The 27,679-nt window shown below is 35.3% G+C and overlaps 4 protein-coding genes across 10 annotated transcripts; 1 reads left to right on the top strand and 3 right to left on the bottom strand.

Annotated features, from left to right (window-relative positions):
* Window positions 1–1,007: 1,007 nt before the first annotated feature.
* Window positions 1,008–5,734, bottom strand: rab42b (RAB42, member RAS oncogene family). The gene is given in 2 exon segments (NM_001017683.2): window positions 1,008–1,638; window positions 5,316–5,734. Coding segments are annotated over 2 exon segments (657 nt in total). The 5' UTR covers window positions 5,534–5,734; the 3' UTR covers window positions 1,008–1,199.
* Window positions 5,735–8,097: 2,363 nt separating this feature from the next.
* Window positions 8,098–11,154, bottom strand: rab39al (RAB39a, member RAS oncogene family-like). The gene is given in 2 exon segments (NM_001442889.1): window positions 8,098–8,597; window positions 10,821–11,154. Coding segments are annotated over 2 exon segments (600 nt in total). The 5' UTR covers window positions 11,039–11,154; the 3' UTR covers window positions 8,098–8,215.
* A 2,717-nt stretch (window positions 11,155–13,871) lies between these two features.
* On the top strand, window positions 13,872–21,208 carry LOC799644 (serine/threonine-protein kinase pim-2). Of its 6 annotated transcripts, none has more exons than XR_015511677.1 (10): window positions 13,872–14,069; window positions 15,492–16,349; window positions 17,344–17,523; window positions 17,711–17,808; window positions 17,911–17,961; window positions 18,762–19,143; window positions 19,227–19,403; window positions 19,618–19,747; window positions 19,840–20,073; window positions 20,438–21,208. XR_015511677.1 is itself a non-coding variant. In XM_087287390.1 (9 exons), exons 1-9 carry the CDS (start codon window positions 13,910–13,912, stop codon window positions 19,847–19,849), a joined length of 2,046 nt encoding a protein of 681 aa, XP_087143516.1. In that variant the 5' UTR covers window positions 13,872–13,909; the 3' UTR covers window positions 19,850–21,208. The 6 variants fall into 6 exon arrangements, 3 of the variants coding, with proteins under 3 accessions (XP_087143516.1, XP_087143518.1, XP_087143517.1); XR_015511676.1 differs by having other exon boundaries at window positions 19,840–20,359; window positions 20,461–21,208; XM_087287390.1 differs by having other exon boundaries at window positions 19,840–21,208.
* A 2,556-nt stretch (window positions 21,209–23,764) lies between these two features.
* si:dkey-34d22.2 lies at window positions 23,765–27,247 on the bottom strand. Of its 2 annotated transcripts, none has more exons than XM_087284844.1 (3): window positions 26,842–27,247; window positions 26,166–26,371; window positions 23,765–25,292 (listed from the first exon to the last, which is right to left on the bottom strand). In XM_087284844.1, exons 2-3 carry the CDS (start codon window positions 26,360–26,362, stop codon window positions 24,926–24,928), a joined length of 564 nt encoding a protein of 187 aa, XP_087140970.1. In that variant the 5' UTR covers window positions 26,363–26,371; window positions 26,842–27,247; the 3' UTR covers window positions 23,765–24,925.
* Between the last annotated feature and the right edge of the window lie 432 nt (window positions 27,248–27,679).

The following is a 27,679-nucleotide window of genomic DNA, read 5'->3' as shown; positions in this document are numbered from 1 at the left end:
CAGTGATCACATCAGGTACACCTCATGTGCTTTATTCAGTGTTAAATGTTGACAATGGAAGTTTGAATGCCATTTTGCATGACATTTATTGTCATACCACTGAAAGCAGCAGCAGATAGTTCACCTCAGATCTTGAAAATAAAAAAAAAGTTTAAAACTTATCTAATTTAATCTGTGACTCGGTGCAAGCCAACACATATCAGTGATTTAATATCTACATTTAATAAAATTAAAGAGGTTTAATATGTATTAATTAGTTTGTAAATCTTACCATCTTGTTGGAGTGCAGAAAGTGTACTATTTTGTCCTTCTGAATGGTTGTGTTTTAATTTCTGTCATGTTTCCTCTGTTGCAAACAGGCAAATTGCTTGTTACTCCAAATCTCATCACGTAGCGTGTTGTTAGGACACAGGGTTACAATGTAACCTGCTCACCTAATGTTTACATTCATAATATTTATATTATTTTCTAATTAATAACCTCATGTGGAAATTTGAATCCGCATCTCATTTTGGAGTCTGCTACAGTCTACGGGAGGTCACATTACGGTCACGGGCGCATGCTTTGAAAGCCTTCCTGAATGAATGAATGAAATACTCCGTTTTCCACCAAGGCAACCTGGGATGCTGAAATATATAATTGGATAAACTAGCATTGGGCGGGTTAAAATAACCAAAACAAAGACAGCATTCCGGCTTGTAACGCACATTTTCAAAGCAGAATATTTAAATTCAGCATTGATTTTCATGTTCACTTGGGATGTTTCATAATTATCTGCAAACATATTATGGTATTTTTATGCTTTAGTCGAGTCAAAAACTTACATACAGCACCTTTAAGTACCTCCGGACTACGCTTTCTGGATAAACAAAAATATGTTAATGTTTAGTCAATTATTTGCTTGTGTTTTGAAAATGAAGAAATAAGAAGTCTAATATTTAAACTGATGTAATCACGCTAATAATAATAAATTTATCCAAACCTGCGGCTGAAAATACCAACAAGTATTTGGAAATGTGTATGGTAATGACTTTAATCAAGAGTTCCAATTTGGTTTCCAAATTCTGAAATCGTGCATATGTTATGTAGAATTTAACACCTACAATCTTGCATCAAGTCTTTGAGGTTTACTTTTAGGTGTATTGGGCAATGTCAAACGTATCCATCCTTTTGAAACACAGAGCCACGTGTTGTAATAGTTAACAGGTACAGCTCTTTTTCTCAGCAGATTCATTGTTTTGTAACTTCTGGAGGGTTTGGGCTGTAGGCGCTGAGCTTTTGACGCCATCCCACCCTTCGCGCAACTGGATCTCGCCACTTTTTAAGCCCTGATAAATCCGCCGGGTCAAGAGGTCGAAGGCTTCTTTCACATTGTGACCCGTTTTGGCCGAGGCCTCGATGTAGGGGGCTCCCAGCTGGCTCGCCAACTTTTCTGCTTCAGTTCGGTCCACGGCTCTTTCTCCACCTTTGACGCGGTCGCTCTTGTGTCCTACCAGGACGAAGAGCACAGTGTAGGGATGCACACGTTCACACACCTCTGCGTACCATTCCCGCACATTTTCAAAAGATTTGCGATTGCCCAGATCGAACACCAGGAGACCTCCAACAGAGTTACGGTAGTAGGATCGAGTCACAGACCTGCACAAACACCAGATTTAAAGGGTTATTTTTTCAAGATTTTTCTACAATGATACTCAATCTTCATTTATTGCATTCAGTCGTGTACATAGTAGTGTTGCCACAAAACTGGAATTTCTAACATTGATACGATAACATTTTTCGATATTGCTAGGAAAACCACAACCCCATTAGAATGAGATTTTTAACATGAATAAAATATCTTGTGGTTGTACACTTGTTTAATAAAAACTCTATGTGATTGTAACTTTCAAAATGCACTGAAGTATCTTAAAAAACTAAAGCATACAATCATTTGTATTTTAAAGTAAAGTTCAATATACTTGGCCTAATAGTGGCCTATTTTTAGTACCAAATCGATTTTTAATGGATAAAATTCAATGCCGTTTTCTTTTTTTATTGACTGCAGTATCACATTCTAAATCGACATATTTGAAGCTACATACAGTTCAAGTCAGAATTATTAACCCCCCTGAATTATTAGCACTTCTGTGTATTTTTTTCCCCAATTTCTGTTTAAGGGTGAGAAATTTTTTCAACACATTTCTAAAAATAATAGTTTTAATAACACATTTCTAATAACCATGATGACAGTAATATTTTACTAGATATTTTTCAAGACACTTCTATACATCTTTTGACATTTAAAAGCTTAACTGGGTTAACTAGGCAGGTTGGGTAAGTTATTGTATAATGATATTTTGTTCTGTAGACTATCGAAAAAATATACAGCTTAAAGTGGCTAATAATTTTGACCTTAAAATTGTGTTTAAAAATTAAAAACTTCTAGTTTGGGGAATACAAAAATCTCAATAACTGTTTGTCAAATTTACATCAAATCACATCTGATAAATATTAAGCATACTTGTTGGAAACAAGCATTTCAATTGGCATGCTGTATATCGAGGTTCCCCGACTGCTATACATCCCCAAAGATGCAATGACTTGCATGACAAGAAATTATTTGCTCTTTTATTTTGTATTGAAGTATCATTCATTAATCGACTTAAAAAATGGTTCTTCATTGACATGTGGTTCCAAAAAGAATCTCTAAAACCCACGGAAAATAATCAGTGCACACATTTCCTTAATTTATTTCAATATTCTTCACAACAAGGACTGTTTACTAAGTGGTTATTTAGGAAACCCTAAATGGTTCTTTTATTTACCCTCATTTTTAACAGTGATTCAAGTGAATTTGTCTTGGTATCTTTGATTAATCCATAAATGTTGCCATGTAACTGTACCTGTACTCCCCATTTTCTCTCTCTTAAATGGTTCCTACACTGTAAAACCCAACTGTCAACTTTATCAAATGAAATGAGTGTAGTTCACTCAAAATTTACTGAATTTAATTATACTCATGTGTAAGGAGTTTTGAACTTAGTGTTGAAGATAATGAACTAAATACCTCATTACTTCAACTTAAATGGGGTAAGTTCACAGTCCTCATATAGATTAGTTTTTAACTCAAATGGTTTGAGTTGCCTTAACTCATTGGGTTTTACAGTACTCAGTTGGTTTGAGTTCTCCATTTATTGGGTTTTACTGTGCTCAGATTGCTTCGTTTAATTAAATGGATCAAGTTCACAGTACTCATTAGGATTAGTGTTTGAACTTAAAATGTTTGTTGCAATCTGTTTCCTCACGGTTTGAGTTATCTTAAATTGTTTGGGTTTAACAGTGTAACATTTATAAGTGCCTCTCTTCTGTTGAACACAAGAATATATTTTAAAGACAGCTGAAACCTCTAACCATTTACCTACTTAGTAAAACTAACCTACTTAACAAATACAGTGGAAGTGAATGGTTATAAGATTTTAACATTTTTCAAAATATTTTCTTTAGTGTTTAAAAGAGAGGAACTAAAAGATTTGAAACATGTAAAGGGCAGTGGTGTAAAGAGTACTGAAAAATCATACTCAAGTAAAAGTACCATTACTTGGCCAAAAATGTTGTCCAAGTAGTGTAAAACTATCTGTTGTAAATAGTACTCAAAGTACTATTCTTTTCAGAGTAAAAAGAAGCCCTTTCAGAAGTATTCATAAGTAGTGAGTATTATTTTGTGAAAGGATGAGTTTACATGTAATTTCTGTGAGTGTGTGTGTGTGTGTGTGTATTACTAAAATTCTGTGGTGCATTTAGTTCTTGTTTAAGGCCATTTCAGTTATCATACAGTCGACATCTGCTGCCATCTTATCAGTGACATGCAATCTGAACAATCTTTAAGTCATTGCATGCTAAGCACAGGTGACCAAACCCATTCCTGGAGGGCTGGTGTTCTGCAGATTTTAGCTCTATTCACAATTAGACAAACCGAAACCAACTTATCTAGCTTTTACCGGGTATTCTGCAAAGCTTCTGGCTGTCCGAGTTGATGCACCCCTGGCGTAAAGTATCTTCTTGGACACTTTTAATGCTTCCAAACAGTTTGCTGCATGGCTTAATGTAGTTCATTATGATGAAATTTTCTTAATATGTGGTATTTTATTAAACTTGCAGGACTGAGATTTCTAATCCCCATAGACAAGAAAAAAATATAGTGACTGCAGGTTGAAGGAAAGTAGTGGAGTAAAAGTACCGATACAGCACTATAAATGTACTCAATGGAAAGTAAAAGTACACATTTTTAAAACTACTTAGTAAATCCTGAGAAAAAACTACTCCGTTACAGTAATTTGAGTATTTGTAATCTTTACACCACTGGTAAATGGTGAGTAAATAATGACAGAATTTTAAAGAGTTTAAACCCTTAAAAGGTCAGCTATGAGCTGATTTAAAAGTGACTCCCACATTTTCAGGCCACTTTTGCCATAAAACTGTGACTTCATACCTAAAAGCAATGTTTGTCATCAAAATAAACCATGTATTTTAAGTGCTTCCTTCCACTCGTCACAAGGCTTACCACCCATGACTCTTTGTTTGAGTAAATGATGAAAGAATTTTCCTTTTTGGGTGAGCTGGCTCTGTAAGGTCATCTGTGCATACCAACGAACCAGCCTAACTCCAGGTCTCTGATGTTAGTTGGTCCTTGGGCCTCTCCGGGTGGGCCGAACAGTTGGCGTGGTTTACAGGGTGGGCCAATTAAGTGGAACCCCACCCCAGTGGACTCGGGCCTGGCAGTGAATCCATTTATAGTGTAGACTGACAACATTTTTCTTGGAAGCTTCATGAGAAGACTTGCTGCTGTGACGAGTCATGTTTCACAATCCTGATTCACAGAAGCAACGCAACTTCTGTAAACTGTTTTTAGACAATGAACATATGACTAAACACACTGAAGTTGTCTACAAATCAACCAAATCTTGAGCAGGAGTATTCTGATGTCGACCAAAGTTTAGCTTCAAGCCAAAATAAACACCCATAAACCAGCTAATCAAGGTTAGCATAAAACTTCCTGACAGGTGTGTGGGGCTTAAGCTTAAATTGATGCCACTCATTCTCCAAAAGCAGGACTGAAAACCCCTGACCTTAAGTATTGGTATTTAGGCAAGAATGTCGTGGAGGGCTGTTTTTCTCCAGAGAACTTGCTTTAACACTGGAAGTTTTTAGGATACCAAAGACCTTGATTAGCAGGTGTGTTTCATTAGGATAGGAGCTAAAATAAACAGGACAGATGCCTTCTACCAGTAGGATTTGACACCCTTGGATTGAGAGCTTGAAATACTTGGACTTACCTAAACCTCTCTTGACCAGCTGTGTCCCAAAACTGCAGTTTAACCCTCACCCCAGGTTCCACCTCTAGGAAGTGTACATAGAAGTCCACTCCGACAGTCTGATTGATGCATTCCAGAAACAAGTCCTCGGTGTAGCGCTTTAACATGGACGACTTTCCAACTGTAGAGTCTCCAAGCATGATGATCCGAAACTGGTACTGCCACAATGTGAGATCCATGACTTGAGGTAAACAATACACTAGGTTTGACTAAAACCTGTCACTCCACCAGGATCTTTGGAGGTTTGAGCAGAGAACCCTTTACCTTGAAGTTCTCATTGTAAACAAATGTAAAAATAAACCCATAGTTCCTCAAGTACTCCTCTGCTTTTCTAAAAAAGAGTCGTTGTGAGAGTCATACGGGTGGGTGCGTCTACTTGATCTGTTTCTTTAATCTTTTGCCTGTTCATACTTGTTAGTGGGTGGGGTTTATTGGAAAGGCGGGGAAACATAAATTTTGGAATCTCTTATAGACCAGAGGGAATGAGCAGGCACTATCATATCAGGACAAGCCCAGTGTTTCCTGTTGTGACCAGTCCATGGCATGCATGCATCACATAAAAGCACATGTAGGTCTTTCTCAATAGGCCAACCATGAGAATGCTTCCACCCAGGTCATAACCTCTAAAGGAGAAGCTGGAAGACTTCCAAATGTCATGATGAAATCAAGACCATAATATTCATCAACAGTGTGCACGTTTTAAAGGAAGTTCTTGCTTCGTTCTTTGACTATTGTAATCTGCCGTTTTTATTCTGATCTTGATAGAAAGATCTACGTAATATATATAAACGAGGGAAAACGCGGAGTACTGCTACATTCATCATATTGCTCTGAAACTAAATGATACATTTGTGAAAACCTAATCAAGAAATCTCCTCAATTGAACGAACACATTTACAAACAACAAAAATAATATAGCATCAAAATAAGCAATCACTTGAATGAAATCAGAGTGTGAAAGTATAACATTATTTAAAACTATTAAGGTATATAGAGTTTATTTCATTAAGAAAGAAAACAAAAAAAAGTTATTGGGTCTTTAATATATTGAAAATAATGATTTTTAATAGGGGATTATCTCCAATTTCTCTATTTCTAATCTCTAAAATGTATCAATGTTTTGATTTCATAAAGCACATCACTTGTTATCATTTGTCTTAACATTAATTTTACAACAACTTTAAAAGGAACAGCAAGCAATAAGTTTGAAAGGTTTATTTAAAAAAATCATGGTATTATAATAAAATGTTTAAAATGTTAATATTTTATCTTTTACATATTGTAAACTGTCATATCACAATGCATTTAAATGAAGTAATTCTGTTCAAAATCAAACAAAGTGCTCAGGGGCAGCTTAAATAATGTGTCTGTGCTCTTTGGGTAAGGGGATTCATCTTAACAGCAAAACTTAGTCCAATGCATTTGAAGTATGTGGAAAAAATAATAAAAATAATCCCTTAAACAGCACAATAAAATACAAAAAATATATAATAATAATAAATCACAAACAACAGTTTATTAAAAAAACTAAATTCTGTCACTGTCATTTTATGAAATGTGATTTATTTATTTAATTTCTTTTTAATTTTTCCACAATGGCTATTTTTGAATGTGCCATCAAAAAATAGTCATGTTTCTCTCATGAGGCACAGCATTTGTTAGGAAAACGCGGAGTACTGCTACATTCATCATGTTTATCAGAAACAAAAAGTTACATTTGTGAAAAACCTAATCAAGAAAATACGAATAACAACTATAATACGAATAACCAATCACTTGAATGATATCAGAATGTGAAATTAAGTATGTTTAATTTATTTAAAGATATTTAAGTATATAAAGTTTTTTTCTTAAAGAAAGAAAACAAACAAGTTACTGGCACTTTAATATATTGAAATTAGTGATTTTATTTTAAAATAGTGGTTTATCTCTAACCTCTAAACTATTTTTAATTTGTCAAAATGCATGGCTAATTTTGAATGTAAAATCAAATGTTTTGATTTGAAGCACAGCACTTGTTATCATTTGACCTAACAATAATTTTACAACAAAACCCTAAACAGCAACATTAAGCAAGTGAGTTTGAAAAGTTTTTTTTTTTTTTTTTTTTTTAATCATGGTAATATAATAAAATGTTTTAAATGTTCTGATTTTATCTTTTACGTATTTTAACCTGTCAAATCACAATGCAATTAAATGAAATAATTCTGTTCAAAATCAAGCCATAAGTGCTCAGGGGTAGCTTAAATTGTGTCGGTGCTCTTTGAGTAAGGGATTCATCAGAATTAACAGCAAAAATCAGTCCAAGGCACACACAAAATGTGGGAAAAATATTAACCCTTTAACTACCCCACAAAGAAAAAAATGTTTAGATTGCATTTCTTAAATCCTAGTGTAAGAGCAATTTATCTATTAAAATTTTTTTTTTTATATAAATCACCTTTATGTTTTGAATTATACCATAAAAATATTTTAGATTTTCATTTAACATGTTTTTTTTTTCCAATAAAACCAAAATTAAGTGTATGCAACATGATTGTTTTATTTATTTCTTTTGTACACCAGCAATGGTGTGTGTGTGAGCCATTATTTAAATTATTTCATTCTTTAAATTACTTTAACAGTCATTCTTTAAAACAGTCAAAATATGCAGTGAAAGGGTTAAAATATATAATTCTGTTGTTTTGATTTCTTTAAACAGCACAATAAAATAGAAGAGAAATACAAACAGCAGTTTACTCACAAACTATGTTCAGTCACTGTCATCTATTGAAATGTGATTTTATATCATTAATTTCTTTTTTTCTTCATTTTTTGCATGGCTTTTGTATTGACAATAAAAAATTGTAGTCATGTTTATCTCATGAGGCACAACATTTGTTGGTTTTGTTCTCAATCTTTCCCCAGCTTTCACGCAAATGCACTTCTCCATTAATTAAGCCCTGATAAATGTGGCGGGTTAACAGCTCAAAAGCTTCTGCCACATTGTGACCTGTTTTAGCAGAGGCCTCGATATACGGAGCTTCAACTTTACTTGCGAACTCGTCCACTTCTTCTTGACTCACTTCTCGCTCTTCTCTGTCACACTTGTGTCCCACCAGCACAAACCGCACACTGTATGGACGGACAGCCTTGCACACCTCTGTGTATCGATGCTTGATGTAACTGAAAGATTTGTTATCGCCCAGATCAAACACCAGCAGACATCCGGCAGACTGAGGGAAGCAACAGCAGATAACCTGCCTGAAGACAAACAGGTCAGTCAACCATGATGTTAGAAATGTATACGAGCAACAGCTAAAGCATAACAAATCCAAATGTATTTATTCAGTGGAGATCAAAACTAAGGCGAGTGGGGTAGTGCTGTTGCCTCACAGCAAGAAGGTCACTGGTTCGAGGCTCGGCTGGGTTAGTTGGCATTTCTGTGTGGAGTTTGCATGTTCTCCCCATATTCGCGTAGGTTTCCTCCAGGTGCTCCGGTTTCCCCCACAAGTCCAAAGACATGCGCTATACAGTAGGTGAATTGAATAAGCTAAATTGTCCTTGGTGTATGTGAATGAAAGTGTATGGGTGTTTCCCAGGGATGGGTTGCAGCTGGAAGGGTATCCGCTGCATATATTCTGGATAAGTTATATAATATAACCCCATATTAATAAAGGGACTCATCCGAAAAAGAAAATAAATAAATGAATGTGATGATCCTCATTTAGAGTTTAAAGGTATCATGCTAGTAGAACAGTGTTTTACAAAATAACCAAGGCTATTAAACAAAACCCCTTTATTGTGTGGAAAAGTGATCAAAATTTAGATACAGGAATTGCACGAAGAAATATAACCAAAAATCTAAAGGGTACAACAGTCGAAAATGAGAAGGAATAACATGAATTAAGTTAACCTATTAGTTTTTTTTTAAATTTAAGTGGATTGAAGATAAAATAATTAAGTTGTCCCCTATAAAAGCTCAAGAATAATGTATATTTTCTAAATATTTCTAAAAAAAAACTTCCTAAATTATGTTTAACAGAGTGAGGAAAATTTTCACAGTATTTCTGATAATATTTTTTCTTCTGGAGGAAGTCTTGTTTTGTTTTGGCTAAAATAAAATGTTTTTAACAACCATTTTAAGGTCAAAATTATTAGCCTCTTTAAGCTACATACATTTCTGATAGGCTACAGAACAAACTTTGGTCATACAATAACTTGCCTAATTACCCTAATCTGCCTTGTTAACCTAATTAACTTAGTTAAGCCTTTAAATGTCACTTTAAGCTAGTGAAATATTATTTACTGTCATCATGGCAAAGATAAAATAAATCAGTTATTAGAAATGAGTTATTAAAACAATAAACAGGGGGGCTTATAGGCCTAATTCAGGGGGGCTAATAACTTCAACTGTATCTCAATCATTCCATCTCAATAAAAGTTATAACAAAAGATTATTTATTAACTCCATTTACAAATCTGGTTTGATTATCTTTCTTACAATAACATTTTATCATGTTTTAACTGTGCCATTTGAAAAAAAAAAAGCCTTAGCGTTTATCCTTGTGTATGTCTGAAATGGTTTTCATAATGGTTTAGGAAAGTCTTTAATTTACCCCGTTGAAACCCTACTCTTGCTATGGCTGAAAGTGTCATGTTGGATCTTCATCTGGACAATATGTTCTGGCACAACTTCGGAGGGTTTCTTGCAAAGTCGTTGAAAACTGCCAGTTATGGGTTTGTCAGATATTTAGGCACCTTTACCACCAGGGGGCAGATTAATACAATAATCTGGGAGGCAAAAATATATATCCGTCCTCAATCATTTAATTATTTTATACTGTACTGTGCTTCAGAATGAATCTCATTAAAAGTAAAAATTCCAATAGGACTAAACATTGACCTTGAAATATAGTATTGCAGGCTGTTTTCTAATATTGATTGACTCAATTGCTCATTCTTTTTGCACGACTTTTACAACGAGCTTTAAAGTACAAATAAAATCAAAACTAACCACATGATGTAGTTAGCTTACATTGCTAGTTTTGTGGTGGACAATTCATACGTGCATGTCATTAAGGGGAAGAAAAATGTTTGCCCTTTAATCTAAAAATAAAATCTGAAAATGCACTACTTTTGTCAGTTAAATTGTCAGATTACGTATTTTTTTTAGGTATTGGGCGTGGTTAGCATACTTAAACACGCCCCTTCAACTGCCAGTTTTGACAACAGAAAAGGGAAGGAGGAGGTGTCTGTTAGATTGCAATAACTCTCCTTAAACTCTTTCTCCCATCTTTTTGAATGAATTTACTACATCCAATTTATAGATATATACATCAATGCATCCAATCAGCATGCAGTAGAAAAACAAGCCACGCCCACTGTTTTCTCATTTCCATTTCTCTAGGAACTGCGTCACAATACGAAATACATGTGAACTTAAAAGAACATGTAGATACTGTAGCCTACATTCTCGTTACTCACCAAAAGGATTCATGACCGGCTGTATCATAAATGTCCAGAGCCACTCTCACCCCAGGCTCCATCTCTAGGATGTGATTGCGGAAGCTCATTCCAATGGTCACATTTACACTTTCTGGAAACTGGCCTCTTGTGTAGCGCTGCAGCATGCATGACTTTCCAACACAATCTCCACCTATCATGATCAGTTTAAAACGGTACTGACAATCAGTGCGGTTCATGACTGCTGATCGACTAACTTCCACTTTTTGACCATAGAGGAAGGGTGTTTCTGCTCCAGGAGTCTTCGAAATGTGAACTTACAGATTCAGATGATGTAAGAGAGAAGTATTTGTGTGACAGGCAGGGGTTTTTTTGGAACAGGAAGTATTTCTGATAGTCTCTGAAGGAAGCTGGCTGACGTTCGGTGTCAGGATCCGTTTTTTTGAAGTTTACAGTGTAATATTAACATGAGTACCAGGGCCGTGCACAGACATTTTGAGGGGCAGGGGCCTAAACCAAAAAAAGGGGCACTAAGTGGGTGGGTTCTTGCTTATACAAACTTTCTAGATGTTGTAAAAGTACAATTAAAAGAAAAAAAAAGTACACTGTAATAATTTCAGAACTATTTACCATTTTACATTTTATATTTACCTGTACCTTTAACAACAAAACTTTTTTTTTGTCCTGAAAGATCTTTATAAGCTCATCTTCCATGTATGTGATTCACATTTACACATTGCGGATAATAACAGAAACTATTTACTGTTGGATGGACAATCTGAACATTTTCTGTCTCCATCACCTTTACTTTGCTGAGTTGACTCTGAGCCAGTTTCATCTTAGAATGAATAACAAAGCATTTACAATATTTAAATTATTTAAATGTCCATCTATGTTATATGACACTCTAGCATATCCCTTCCAGATTAACAGTCTTACTTGACTGATTTTAGCTCATGCTCAGTGGTCTCTCCCTCACTTTTTGAAGCTGCTTCTGCCTCTTAATATTACTTAATATTAATATTAAACTTAATATTGCATTTTTTAAACTATTTATAGGCCTAATATTGACATGGTTTGAATTTAAATGATTTGCTGTAGCCTGTGATTATAGTGATTATTATGGAAAATATAGGCCTACTTAATTAGACAAGCACAGCTAAATGTTCCATATGATGATTTACCTGCTGGAGCTTTGAATCCATGTTTTCAGTGTTAAACTACCTTTATTAGCCTTCCTTCGTTCTTTCTCTCTCTGTCTCTCTTCTTTTTTGTAAAGGCATTGTTTTTTGAGAATTTTTTTTGTCAACAAAGTGTTCCAACAACAGAAAAATGTTATTTATTTACAGGCTGAAAGGGGCACCTCAGCCAATGAGGGCAGAGGGGCAGTGGCTCTAGCCACCAGGCCACCCCCCTGTCCACGGCCCTGCTCTGCACATTACTGTGCATTCATGAAACATGACAAAAAGTCTTGGTCTGTTGTAAGTTTTTAGTTGTTAGGATCATACAAAATCATATTCTTCCCCTCAGATGCTGTGAAGTGATGGAGTCCAGATGCTACAGGCACAGAAAAAGATGCAGCAATGGAGGAACACAGCGAGCACCTTCCAGGAAGAGCTGGAGGATAGTAGAAATAAAGACTCTAAAATAAAATTTCACTTGTGTTGTCTATATTTCTGTGTTGTTGTTTTTTTATTTATTCTTCTTAGATGTGTCTGTTTAACAGTGATGTAAATCTGTTACTATATGCACAATAAATAGTTTGCTTAATTGTAACACTATTGCATCCTCAAATAATGTATTAATTGTGGTTTACAGGTGACTACAACGTCATAAAGTCGTTCAGGTTTAAGTGGACCGGATTTGACTTTTCATTTTGGTACTACTTTTTAACCATGACGCGACGTGAATTGTTTAACAAAACGAGAAACAAAAAAGTGTCCAGCACCAAAAGCCTTCATAAATCAATACTTTTTAAATAGAGTTTTATATAATAAGTAAAATCCACTGATAATGATAATATTTTAGCGATTATATTTTATGTCAAAGAAGAATTTTACTAATTTACAAGAGAAGCATAAAAAGGGAAGGACATTATTCTAATTATTATTATTCAGATGATTTATTATTCAGATGTTATTATTATTTAGATATTATTATTTATTATTCAGATGGCCAATTTTTGACTAGTGAGGTTATTTGTGCCTACCAGTTTGTTATTTGTCCAATAAATCATAATACATTTTTTTCTTTCTCTTGTGGACTGATAATTTATGGACTATTTTAGCCCAACCCTTCATATTTCTTATTCAATCTTTTATGTTTAAAACACTAATGTCCACTTAATATTGACTGTGATAAACAACTTTAATACATGTTTATATGCTTTGGTAAAATATCACCTCACTGATGACAAATTTGTATTATTTATTTTTAAATTTTTTTACTGAATTCAATAACAAAGATACAAAATCCAATTTTGCACAAAAAACAATGATAATAAAAGATCAGGATAAATAACATAAACATATATATATATATATATATATATATATATATATATATATATATATATATATATATATATATATATATATATATATATAAATTTAATTATAAGAGAAACTATTTTTTAAATTAACAATTAAACAGAGATACATAATTCAGATACAGCAAGAGGAAACAAGGACTTATGTATCCGTGATATTTCCAAAATATTTATCATAATAATCCAAGAATATATAATTTTCTTGTTATTAACTAGTCTAAGAGATTTAGCTAATAAAAACATCAATTTCAATCAAAAAATGTGAAAAAGAAGGCTGCGAATTGGAGAATTTTTGTTTGAAAAAAATTAAAACATAAAATAAAATAAAATAAAATAAAATAAAATAAAATAAAATATTTTCCATACAAAATAAAAAAGTTAATAATGTTGTTCTCTTATATATCAGTTTTACCTTCATAGTAACAAATAATATCTTGAAGTTGTAAGTGTCTGGAAGAAGCAATCTCATGACGAATAAATAGAACGAGAAGAAGGCCGTTACGTCATAGCCGACAGAATTCCTCAGAGTGACAAACGAACGAGTACAGTGAACAGTGATTTAATGACTTTAGCGACTTGTTTTGCGTCTCAAATGGAAAATAATAAGTCAACTTTGTTTTTTCATCGAGTTAAAAAGATCACGACTGACTTTGTCAACAATAATCATCAGAGTGACACGATGGCTTCTCCTACACCTTGTACCACGACGAGAAGCCCAACAGGTGAGATGAGAGTTTACAAAAACGGTGTATTCCCACCTATTATTTAATAAAAACTATAAAAAATAATAATATATCGCCATATAACGAAGCTTACAGACTTAAGAGGCAAATATTCAACCTCTCGTGATCGTAATGGTTTCGTGTATATTGTATAGTTTCTGACTTTGGGATTGAGGCCTGCTGTCATTTTATGTATTGACATTCTGGCTTTAAAGTTTCTCCTTTCCACTCAACAGAAATTGTGCCTCGCTAACGTTACTGATAAAAACCATTCTAATATTACTTTAATTTAAACTTTATGTGTAGACCTATGCAGTAATTTTCTTAGTTTTTGATGGTGTGGAGGAATATTTGTTATATTTGAGCAAACTGAGTGAGAATATTATATTTAAGTCTTTTATTGGTTTAAGCAGGGATAAATTAATACAATTAAGGGAAAGTTGGTTTTATATTCACACATTCTGACTTTCTTCTTAAAAATATAATAACAGAAATATTGTTTTAAATTCTAAATGGGAAAATCATATTAACAGCCAAATTACTATCATTCTACAACAATGTTTACTGTCAATTAATTAGTTATAACGTTGATTTGAAGTCTTACTTACATGCTATTTCACACCCAATGTTCAAATTAGCATGGTAAACAACATGGAGACAGTTAAATTAACAAACATAAACCCAACTTTTCCTCCATAATAATAAATGTGTATAGCTCTGTTTCTTTAACTGAAGTTCTGGAGCCAGACTTCTCTTTTCATTTGGAATTCTAAGACTGATTGTTAAATGTTTTAAGTTATAATTTACTCACAGATTTCTTAACTGAAGATCCAGAGCGCAAGAAATTGTTAACTTTGAGTTTGACGATTGCTAATGGAAAGCTGCAAAAATATGGATTTTGTTTCATTATTTTTTTGTGGTGGAGAAGTGGTGCTTGATTGAAGAATGTCGATGTAGATGTGGCACCCACTGACAAAAAAATAAAAGGCTTCATAAATTTGATTAAACATTGTGATGGTGATTGTTAAATAGCTCAAACTATAACTATAATAAAATATTCTATAACTCAGAATTTTGAAAAATCAAAAAATTAGTTATTATAATAGTTTGCATTTCGTGTGAGCAGGAGTGAAATGTTTATTTTTGCAAAACAGTTGCTTCTAGGATTTTTCCTAATGTCTAAAATGGATGACTTATCAACTATTTGTTAGGTTGTATTTGTCATTTTACGTCATAGAAATGATTCGCAATTCCAATTAATTATTGTAGTTGTCAAACATTTTCTATTATAATTGTACATTTATTGTTGATGTTTCTTTTGTGTGATTGTCTTTTATATGTCTAATTTTTAGCAGTTTGTCTATTTTAAACTTGTGGTTAAAGAGTTTTCTAATGTTTCCCTGTTCATTTCCTTTACTTCAGAAAACCCAGAGAAAAGGAGGAAAGGGAAAAAAGTCTCTGCTTTCTTTAAGAGAGTATGGAAGGCTGCAAAGCGCCCTTTCCTTAGCTGTGACCAGAGCAGAGTGGTTCCCTTTGAACCACAGTCAGATAACGACTATTTCGAGCACCTGCCTGTTCCAGGTCCCTCCAGGACCGTCGCAGCACATGCAGACCCTGAGCCGGTGTTGCTGCCAGGCCAGGTCTGTGAAGAACCTCAGCCGTTGAGTGTTCCGGGCCCCTCCAGGATCAAGCAAACAGCAGATGTGCCGAATGCAGATCGGGCCCGTCCTGAGTCCTCAACGGCCCTCACAGGTCATGTTGACACTGAGCAGATGCGTCCGCCAGTCCAGGTCTGCGACAGTCTCGAGTCGTTGGCTGTTCCAGGACCATCCAGGATCCAGTCAACGACCATCGCAGATCATGTTGACCCTGAGCAGATGCGTCCGCCAGTCCAGGTCTGTGAAGATCCTCAGCCCTTGAGTGTTCCGGGCCCCTCCAGGATCAAGCAAACAGCAGATGTGCCGAATGCAGATCGGGCCCGTCCTGAGTCCTCAACGGCCCTCACAGGTCATGTTGACACTGAGCAGATGCGTCCGCCAGTCCAGGTCTGCGACAGTCTCGAGTCGTTGGCTGTTCCAGGACCATCCAGGATCAAGCCAACGGCCATCGCAGATCATGTTGACCATGAGCAGATGCGTCCGCCAGTCCAGGTCTGTGAAGATCCTCAGCCCTTGAGTGTTCCGGGCCCCTCCAATATTAAGAAAATGACGGATGCAGATTCGGTCAGTCCTGAGTCGCCTCCGTCTGTTCAAGACCCCTCTAAAATTGATGGGACTGATGGTGAGTCATCCTGAATTTGGTTCATTTTATTTTGCCATCTGTTATTTTTACTCTTTGTTGTTTTTAGTTTCTAAATCAGACAGTGTCATTTGTTGTACTGTTGGTTGTGTATTAATTATTACAGTGCTAAACATATATGAGTACACCCCCACAAATCTCTCATTTAAATTCATATTTTCTATGGGATGCTTTACAATATTCTATATTCTAATATCTTTCCATTTCTAAAAATGTTCTGTGACTAAAATATTATTTTAATAAATAAATCTGTTTATTAAATCAGTTTTGTTCAAATGCATCAATATATATTACTAAATATTACCCATATTCACTGAGAAATGGATAAATGTAAAGCATATATCAGGGGTAAAGTCTAGATCGGATATGCGGCCAGCCGAAAGTGCAATATGCACATTAATAAAGTAGCATTTTTTTTGACACTGTATAACAATAATTAATATTTTTACAGTACTGTGAGGGTTAGGTTTAGGGTTGGGGTGGGGGTAGGCGTTAAAAAATAAATTTTATTGGGTAATTTAATAGATAACATAACTAATACTCGGTACAACTGCAGTTTTTACATTACTGTGACTGTTGGGTTTAGGGTTGGGGTGGGGGTAGACGTTAATAAAATACAACAAATGAGAAATTTAGTAAATAATAGAAATAATTTGCGTTAACTTCCGGCAGCAAACGTACAGTATCCGCTCTAGCAACAACCCATATCAGGGGTGGCCAACCCTGTTCCTGGAGAGCCACCTTCCTGCAGATTTCAGTTGCAACCCATGTCAAACACACCTGCCTGTAATTATCACGTGGTGTTCAGGTCCTAATTAATTGGTTCAGGTGTGTTTAATATGGGGAGCAACTGAAATCTGCAGGAAGGTGGCTCTCCAGGAACAGGGTTGGCCACCCCTGGCATATATGAATGTTCTGAGCACTGTAGCTGCAGCTTTGTTCATGAAGATGTTTCTGTTTGTTTTCTTCATTTTAGAAAACCCCAAGAAAGGAAGGAAAGGGAAAAGAGTCTCTGCTTTCTTTAAGAGAGCATGGAAGGCTGCAAAGCTCCCTTTCCTGCATTTTACGCCACAGCCTGAGCCAGAGTCAGAGCCAGACCTTGAGTCAGTATGTCTGCCAGGCCAGGGTCCTGAGGAGGCTTCTGGGCTCACTCGTGGTAAGTCATCATTCTGTAATTGATAATTAATATAGATTATTAATCACTTTACTCCTGCATTTCTGATAGAAGTTACTGCTTTTAGATCATTGCATTAGGTCCAGATTTAAAGGACAGGAGTCATATATTTGATCAGTTTCATACCAGACAATCCAAGTAAATCTCCTTGCTTTTTTCTGTTTTTCAGGACTCGATCTGACTCAGTTTGAAGTCGGAGACCTGATTGGAGAAGGAGCTTTTGGCCAGGTGTATGTGGCATCTCACAAACGCAGTAAAAGAGTAAAGGTAAAGAACTACTTTTTTAAAATTCAGTCAACATTTTCCTCCTGATTAATAAATATAAATAATTTGTTGGCTTTAATTTAATTTGTTGTTGTTTTTCCGCAGGTTGCCCTGAAGTGCATGGTGAAGAGTCAACAGGACCGTTATCTGGACGTTGTAAGTTGATTAATTCACACAACAGTGAAAATGTGCTGAGCGTTTACTCATCCTTCACTTCTCCCGTACCTGTCTGGACCACTTTAAACTGAACTCAAAAGCAGATATGTTGGAAACAGGTAGCCACTGACCTCTATTGTAGAAAAAGAAAATACTTTTGAGGTCAATGCTTACTGGTTTTCAACTTTCTTCAAAATATCTTCTTTTGTGTTCAGCAGAAGAAATAAACCCAGAGACAAGTTATGAACACATGAATGTCGGGCTGTGGAATTAATTAAAATTCATTTAACATTAATGGAGGTTTTCCCAGAGATGGGTTGCGGCTGGAAGTGCATCCGCTGCGTAAAAACTTGCTGGATAAGTTGGCGGTTCATTCCACTGTGGCGACCCTGGATTAATAAAGGGACTAAGCTGACAAGAAAATGAATGAATGAATTATTGGAGGTTAAAATGATCATTGATTCATATCCCGGCCCCTTGTAAAGCAGTCTGCATTCATTTCTACACAAAGCTGGTAATCAGGGAAATCAAGTAGCGGGACTTTTGCAGCATGGGATGTGCTTGATTTATTCGAGTGTATACGAGTCATTCAGAAGTGCTAAAGAGCTCTTGTGCTGTTGTGTGCATGTGCTCAGCCTCAGAGACGGACAGAACACACACATGTAGAGTCCTCTTTTAGCTTAAACTGCATGACTGAATGCTCAAATGCAAGCAAAAATGTGTCACATAGTGAAGTTTGTGTTACTGTACTTTGTGCCATTCTGCTTTGGTAATGTCTTTGAAATCTGTTTTCTTTCTAGGATGGTCATTCCACACCTGTGCTTGCAGAAGTGGCAATGATGCTTAGGTTGATGAAAGCTCCGCGATGTCCAAACATCATCAGATTACACAACTGGCTTGAGATTGAGGACAACTGTGTTCTCATTCTGGAGTACGCAGAGTCATGCCAGACCTTGCTTCAGTACATCAAAGACACAGCGGACATTGAGGAAAACCAAGCACGCCAGTTAATGCGTCAGTTGATCCGAGCTATAATGTTCTGCACTGAGCGTGGAGTTTTCCATGGGGATATACACACAGCGAACATCCTGGTGACTCTACCCCGACTAGAGCTCAAATTGATCGACTTTGGATGTGCTCAGCCAATTACCCAAAAGCCTTTCAATAAAAGTGACTATCGAGGTGAGTTGGAATTTTGTGTTAGTTTCTTTGCTCACAGTATTGTCTCATGAAATGACTGAATTCTGGAAATGTCTCTCTTACAGGAGCTGGACATGGCATGCCACCTGAGGCTTTGAGGTGTCGTGTATTCCATGCTAACCCGGCATACGTCTGGACAATAGGCATTATGCTGTATGAAATAATGCATGGACGACTGGCCTTCAATAACAGACAGTCAATAATGTTTGGCGCAATTCAGATACACCCCAGGTTATCCACAGGTAAGCAGACACCTCTGAACAATCTCAGCCTCAGTGACAGAATCAAACATGTCAGTCATAAGTCAAATGGATTAAATATAATGCTTACAGGACCTGTAGATATTAAAGTTACTTAATTGTGGATGTTTTGTAACATTTGATGTTGTAAGATTTAAAGACGTTCATGAATGTTGAGTATGCAGACATATTTCACACTCTCTGTGACACTTTTCAGCATGCGTGGACCTGATTTCCCAGTGTTTGATCCGTAATCCAGCTAAACGGCTACAGTTACACCAGGTAGAAGAGCACTGCTGGTTCAATCCAACGACCCCAAATCCTGTGAAGCAGTTATACAAGAGGAGGTAGAGGAACACACAGAGTTTTATTTGACAGCCTTTCATATTACTGCTTAAATAACTTTGTCTTATTTCTGATTGTTTTTCTTCATTTTTAGAAAAAACTAAAGAAGTGAGGAGGAGGAGAGCACCCTTTCCAGACATTCACAAGACTGTTAAAGTTATTAATTACTCCCTCATGTCATTCCAAACCCCTAAGACCTCACTTTTCTTCAGTGTCAGTTCATGACGTGTGTTGAAGAGAGCTCTGTCCTGCGCTGTGTGTGTGTCGCACTGCTGACGTTTACCTCAGATGTGCCCACGCTTTGTTTAAATGAGAGGAAGTCGCGCAGGCCTCTGGGTTAAACATCAGCAGTGTGACACACATGCAGTGCAGTACAGAACTTCTGAAGTCGTATTTCTGTTTTATTGTTTTTGTGTTTTTCTTTCTGCATGAAAGAAGTTTCACTTAAAAATGACAGCTGTTGCTCCAAACCCCTGACACCTTTCTTCATCTTCAGAAAACTAGTGAAAATATTTGAGATGAACCGCGAGAACTCTCTGATCCTCCATAAACCACAAGAATGAAGAATTGTTTAAATCCCAGAAAACTTCATCAAACCATGAGAGCCCTGTCCTGCGCTGTATGTGTGTCGCACTGCTGATGTTTACCTCGGATGTGCCCACGCTTTGTTTAAATGAGAGGAAGTCGCGCAGGCCTCTGGGTTAAACGTCAGCAGTGCGACACACATACAGTGCACTGTGCTCTTATGAACGTGCGGTTTTAGGGTCAGAGAGCTCTCAGATTTCATTTAAAATGTTTTTATTCGTGTTTTCAATATGAAGTAAACATGAATTTGAACTAAGGACATGAGGCGAGTAATTAATGACAATAATGGTAATTAATGGTGCCTGGACTGCAGCTCTGCACAAGATGTTTGGCCAGAGGAGAAATGGTCGTGCCCAACTGAGCCTGGTTTCTCTCGAGGTTTTTTTCCTTCACTTTAGTCAATTGGTGAAGTTTTGTTCCTCGCCACTGTCGCCGCTGGCTTGCTTGGTTTGGGACTTGTGGAGCTGCGCATCGATGGATTTGCTCTTTAGTGTTTGGACTTTCAGCAGTGACAATTAAACCACACTGAAGTGAACTGAACTGAACTTCAACTCTGAAAACTGGACTGACACAGTTTCAATTTTCTTCCATGTTAAGCTGCTTTGACACAATCCACATTGTAAAAGCGCTGTAGAAATGAAGATGAATTGAACTGAATTAATGCTAAAACTCCATTAGGAAGTCCAGTGCTGTCACAGTTTTCTCCTCTAAAGTGTCATCAAAGATCTGCTCAACTATTTTCTACCTCATCAATGAATCTGGTGTTCTGTCACAAGGGAAAGGGATTGTTTTATAATTAAGTGTTCATAATTGTTTTGTAATGAATTGCTTTTATATATTGTTAATAATTCAAATAAAATCATGTGAATCAAACTGAAGCTCTGCACATCATTTCTGTGACTTTTCTAAATGACTTTTTACTCAATTAAATTATTTACTCAAGTGTGTCCTAACCTATGAGTTTTTTTCTTCTGTTGAACACTAAAGAAGACACTTTAAAGAAATCTGAAAATCTGTAACCACTGATGTCCATAGTAGGAAAGCAAATACAATGGAAGTTAATAGTTACAGGTTTCCTGCATTTTCCAAAATTTTGTGAAAAAAAATTCATTTTCCTTCTTTTGTGAAAAACAGAAGAATCTCATTGTAAGTCATTTTGGAAGGGCACTTTCTATCCAAGACTAAAAAGGGCATGTGCACTGCACAGGTTCAGCCCAATGTGTGCACGTGCCTGATGAGTACTTAAGTATTATATGAACATATGCATATACACATGGTCATAAGGTGTTTAACACCATAAAGTGTGTTTTTCCACAGTGTGTCATCAGTCAGCCATGGTGGATGGCAGAAAGTAAACAATGCCACAAGCTGGTTTCATCCACCTATTTTTACATTCTCGAATATCTGATTGTGAAATGCTTAATGGAAGAACCAAGATGTGCATAAAATTGGATAAAATAGGTAGGGTTAACTTTTTATCCAACTAGAAATAATGAGCATAAAGTATGATGGAAACCGATTTCCAGAATAATTTCCAGCATGCGTGTAAAAAAAGTCAGTCGAATTTGTTTTTACAGATCATGTGATAATAAAATTTGGCATGATAGCATTAATGGAGCAACCAGCAGACAGAAAGACTTTATAAAATATCTGAAATGTTGTTTGGTCGCTCTAAAAGTCCTTAAACAAAGTCTGTCATTACAGTGGTTCGATATTATTACTAAAAGAGTCACCTCTGGTTCGTTCTGTTTTACCTTAGGTAGAAATTTATTATGTTAGAAAAAAGGCTTTCTTTTTGGTACTTGTTGGCATGTTTGTCAGGAAGGGATTTATTTAGTTATCGTTAACTTGTTAGATGGAAACAATGCTTTATTTTCAAATGTTTTATGTGAATAATCCAGTTTTGCACATAAATCTAATTTGCATTTTTGGATGGAAACATAGCTACTTACGGAACTAAACTAAATTAGCATTATTTGATGTTTACTGCCGCTCAAAATAGGAAATAATATTCATGTTTTGGCTTGTACTAATCAGTCAGACCAGAAGAAAAACTTTTGGAGTACCAAAATGTGCCAAAAGTTATAACAAATCGATCTGAATAAGGCTTGTTCATTTCAGTTCGTCAAAATATTACACCTTTTCCTGCTTACTAAGTCTTCCATACACTGAAAAAAATGATTCAAAGATGATACCTTAAATTTACTATTTATTATTTTTTTTAAGTTAAGTGGTTGTAAAAAAAAAATGTATTTTTGGGCTAAATTTAAACAAACAAATTAAGTTGAACATAGTTTAATTTGGTTAAATTCAACCCATATAAACTGCAACAATTTTGCAGAAATATTTTATTTCAGTGATCTAGCAAATTTCACTAATTTTCTTATGGTTTACACTTCAAAAATAAACAGAATAATCAACAAAATCTCACAGCAATTCGTAACTTTTTGATTTAGTGGCTTATTCGTATAAATTCGTACAATTTAGTACAATTTTCTCATCACCCAATGACGGTTGGGGTTAGGGGTAGGGTTAGGTGCCACGCCACCTTTTTTAAATCCTACATTTTTATACGACTGAACTCTTACGAATCAGCCACTGAACTGACAAAATGTAAAATACTTACGTTTCCTCACGAGATCAGGCTGGAATAATGTATTCAGTAGTAAATTACCATGCAGTCCATTTTGCTGTTGACACCCGAGTATCCCCATAATGTCAAAAACGGACAAAATTTATATGTAAGTGAAAACAATTGTGAAAAATTGGAATTCTATTGCAGATTCCAACTTCTAATAGGATTCAGATCTTCATACTTGTAAACGATAAGATTTTTAAGAGCTTCGAGTTGCATGTAACTGCTGCACTGCCTCACTGCCACAGACTCATTTAGATGCAGATCATTTGTTAAGGCCAGGGGTGTCAAAGACCGTTCATGGAGGGCCGCAACACACATGGCTTCAACACACTCACCTGTATTGTCAGTTTAAACAACCCTGAAGGAATCAATTAGTTCGATCTGATGAGTTTAATTAGCCTTAAAGCTACACTTTGCAGAGCTGTGGCCCTTGCCAAATTGAAGTTGACACCTGTGGTTAAGGTGTTGATAGTGTTTGAGTCTGAGAAGAGCTTTAGATAGTGTTGTCATCTTGAAATTACAGTAATTATAACGGCATGAACACTCTGTTGACGGCTGTTGCTCTGAAAAAATTCCCAGTTCCTAAGTTGAAAGAGTGTACAAGAATTAGGTTTCAGAAGAAAATGTCCATTATTATAAACAGATTTTTAAAAATAACTGAAGACCTTTTAAAGACAGTCTTGTTGGGAATTGATTGCTTTCATTTGAACTCGTGTATTCACACCAATTCAACTTACGACATCAATTCTGAGAAGTTGGGACATTTAGTAAGATGTATAAAAAATAAAAAATCTGATTTTTGGTAATATTCTTGAACTTTTATTTCATATAAAAAGTACAAAAGCAAAATACAGTATATAATATTCAGATCAAACAGGTTTGAAATGGTCCATAATAATTAGCCAAACCTTGTGAGGGTTTCATTGTGTGGGTATAAAAGGAGCATCCTATGGATCATGGTTCATCATGTTATACAAAAAGAATAAAAAAATCAACAATCTAATTTCTCAGGTTAATTTTTTAACCATAGAAAATGATGCGTCTGTCATGGTGTGGGCAGCAGCAGAGCTAAGGCATGGGTGTCTGGTATACATGTGCTGAGTACTATTGACATGGAGGCCTAAATTGGGATACAGAGACAGATATTGAGATCAAGATTGTTAGTTCGATAAGGCTTATTCTGCATGTGCTACAGAGGTGTAGTATCCCATGGCCTGCAGTCCAGATCTGTTTCCTTTTGGAAAATGTTTGGCCCATGATAAAAAGGGGAACCAGACAATGATGACCACAGACTGATGAGCAGTCATATCAGACTGATAAAATTGCTTGTAAAACTTCAAAATTACTATCCTCAAGTTTAAAACCAAACAATAATGCAATTTAAGGAAAGTTGTTAGATTCGCTTTGTTTGTGACTTGTACTTGATGCTCTTTTCTGCTTCGACTTAAATCACTTCCTGTTCTTTTTTAGTGTACGCGTCCCACAAGCAGGTGTATGGATGTACGTTTGTACACGAATCATATTGTACATCAGCCATGATGATGATGACTATAAATCTGTAATGAAATTCTAGAAGTGCATTTATTTAATGCTAACTGATTTGCTTCTGACAATGGACAATTCCAAAATTTCACTGACATTTTAAACACGGGTAGAGTGTAAAACCATAATTGTTCAGGTTAAAAAGTTGATCAACCCTGTACTGTTTATTTCTGGATATAAACGTTTTTATTCGCAATATACTTTATATGACACGTAAGAGGGAAGTGTTAACTGAAAATAGATAATAAAAGTTTAGTTTCATGCAAGTGAATTTTTCAGGAATACTGAAAAAACATAATAGAAAAAAATATTTCAGAATATAAAAATGTAGAAAACATTTTCCAACTGCAGTTTCCTGTTGACTTCATGTGGCACAGTATTTGTTGTTCTCAGCTGGCTCATCTTGACTGGTCATTTATTTTTGTTCTCGATCTTTCCTAATGCAGCTTTCATGCAGATGCAATTCTCCACTTATCAAACCCTGATAAATACGGCGGGTCAACAGCTCAAAAGCTTCTGTCACATTATGACCTGTTTTAGCCGAGGTCTCGATATACGGAGCTCCAACTTCACTTGCGAACTCGTCCACCTCTTCTTGACTCACTTCTCGCTCTTCACTGTCACACTTGTGTCCCACCAGCACAAACAGCACACTGTATGGATGTGCTTTTGCACGCACTGCTGAGTACCGAAATTTAATAAAGTTGAAAGTCTCGCGATCACCCAGGTCAAACACCAGCAGGCATCCAGCAGATCGAGGAATATAAGCTAGAATGGCATCCCTGAAAGCATAAGTTTTGATGATGAACAACAATGTAAATGTGTATTACTGTTGCTTTCACAGTAGGTTATTTTTTGGATAAATATTGAATAGACAATAAAGACAAAAACAAAACTTTTTGCAAAAACTGAAACGCCATAAATAAAAAAAACCTAAGAATAATATAATATAATATAATATAATATAATATAATATAATATAATATAATATAATATAATATAATATAATATAATATAATATAATGACCACCTTCTTAGCAGTCAAAACGGCAGCCAACTGCTGAGACAAAGTGGCTATAGGTCTGGGATTATGTAAGCTGAGTTTGGAGGCCAAGCCTTGTCAGTTCTAGCAGTGTGCCATAGAACATTTGAATTAGATCAACCTTTATTCAAAAAAAACTATTGAACAACACCTATTATTTAGTCTTAAGGCAATTCTGATAAACCTTTTGTGATCCACTTCTAATGCCAACTACTGTATAATGTTGGCCAGCAATGAGCACCAATATTCTGCAGAGTTTAGCTACAACTTGCCTTAACACACCTGACAAAAAGTGTCCATAATTGGTTCAGATGTGCAAATTGTGATTGGAGCTGAAATCTTCAGGACTGAGTTTGGGCACATCTGCTCTATAATTGTGGGTCCGATTCAAGCATTGTTTTTGATGATAATTTTTTTATTCCGTTACACAAATTAATTTAAAAGATTTAAACAAACTAAATAAAAGTGAATTTCTGTTATTTTCTCACTATTGACTCATTTTAAACTTGTTTCAAATATTGCTTTGTGCTTTAGAGGATCTGTTTATGGTTTATAGATTTTAATAAAGCATTACAGTTTTATATGGTTTAAAGATGCGGTTCTCACTGCTTACCAAAATCGTTCATGACCAGGTGTATCCCAAATTTGTAGATTCACATTTACACCAGGTTCCATCTCTAGGGATTTAGCGCAATAGTCCATTCCAATGGTACAATCCAAATGCTTAAAACAGCCATTTCTGTATCGATACATCATGCATGACTTTCCTGTCGCGTTGTCCCCTATCATGATTATTTTAAAATTATACATTTCTTTATTCTGTTGAACACAAAAAAAGGAATTTTGAAGCTGAAAACCTGTAACCACTCACTCCATATTGGGAAAAAACAAATACTATGAGCAGGGGAAAACTGTGCAAAAAGAGATTCTTTAATGTTCTAATAGAAAAACGCTGTTTAAAAGAATAACGAAAGTCAAACAGGTTTCAAACAAATAAACTTAGTAATGGTGTAGCTTAAGTAATGACAGGATATTCATATCCATTTAAATTTCGCTGTAGAAGCCTGTGGAAAACCTGACATAGTTGTAAATACTACACTTTCTTTTATTATTTTAATTATTATTAATAGGCATTCCGCAGTTGCATTAATTAGATGAAAGTGATCAGACATTAATAACTTAGTTTCGTTGTTAATTATGAGTTTATAGGACAGAACGAAATAGACACAGTCGTAGATATGGTTTCAGTTTCATTTAAAATGAAAACAAAAAAAAGTCAAAATACTTACATTTAAGACGCACTTCGTTTCACTTAAGAAAAAACAAAGGATATCCACAAGTAGCCAATTAGCAGACGGTATAAAACATAGACTATATGGATGGATTGTCACTTTTCATTCCAGGTAAGTTACTTGGGTAACCTACGAATAATTGCGAAATCGAAAGTGAAAACAAACAAGTCAAAAGGCTTACGTTTTACATGTTTACTCTGTAACTTAATAACAGATGTCCAACATGTTTACAGGTTGTGGGTTTAATAAAGATAAAGATATTATTGCATATTTACCAAATGATACAAAACAACGTTTTGCTTAATCTTCTATTGATTTGGTAGGAATTGTGACAGGCGAGTTTATTCAAGAATAGGAAGCATGGTAGTCAGAAGCAATTCTAGCAAGTTCAAGGAACAATGTAATACATTTAAAAAAAAAAAAATCCTTTTTTTTTTTTTTAACATGGCATCGAAATACATAAAAAAATATATGCAAAAAGCATACTTTATATTTCCAAAAAATATAATATAAAAGATTCAAGTACGAATCATCTCATGCCTTAATGTTTTTTTTCTTTGGTGTACTGAAGTGTAGCCCCACATTGTCTTTGCTGTACTGTGTGCAACCTTGCTGCCACCCTTTCAAAACTGCTGAAAATTATAATTTATTTAAATTTTAATTTATAAAAAAAAAACTAAATTCTAATTTAATTATACCATTTTAAGATGAGTGATGATATCTCTTCTGATTGTCATGCAGTCAATGAGTAAGTAGTATGTGTGACATTGATTGACACATGTTTGGTCAATCTATTCATTGACATGAATAAAAGTAATATGCTTTTAAAGTGGGT

The sequence above is a fragment of the Danio rerio genome, chromosome 16 (genome assembly GCF_052040795.2).
Source record: "Danio rerio strain M-AB ecotype USA chromosome 16, GRCz13ab, whole genome shotgun sequence".
NCBI lineage: Eukaryota > Metazoa > Chordata > Actinopteri > Cypriniformes > Danionidae > Danio > Danio rerio.
The sequence above is the reverse complement of the archived record's forward strand: the minus strand, read 5'-3'. Positions and strand labels throughout refer to the sequence as shown.

Bases quoted from the DNA above. Each gene is read 5' to 3' on its own strand.
- LOC799644 (XM_087287390.1), top strand. From the start codon at position 13,910: ATGACTTTAGCGACTTGTTTTGCGTCTCAAATGGAAAATAATAAGTCA. The intron at 14,070-15,491 runs GTGAGATGAGAG...CCTTTACTTCAG, and splicing joins CACGACGAGAAGCCCAACAG to AAAACCCAGAGAAAAGGAGG. The intron at 17,524-17,710 runs GTAAGTCATCAT...TCTGTTTTTCAG, and splicing joins GGCTTCTGGGCTCACTCGTG to GACTCGATCTGACTCAGTTT.
- si:dkey-34d22.2 (XM_087284844.1), bottom strand. From the start codon at position 26,362: ATGTATAATTTTAAAATAATCATGATAGGGGACAACGCGACAGGAAAG. The intron at 25,293-26,165 runs GTAAGCAGTGAG...TTATGCTTTCAG, and splicing joins CCTGGTCATGAACGATTTTG to GGATGCCATTCTAGCTTATA.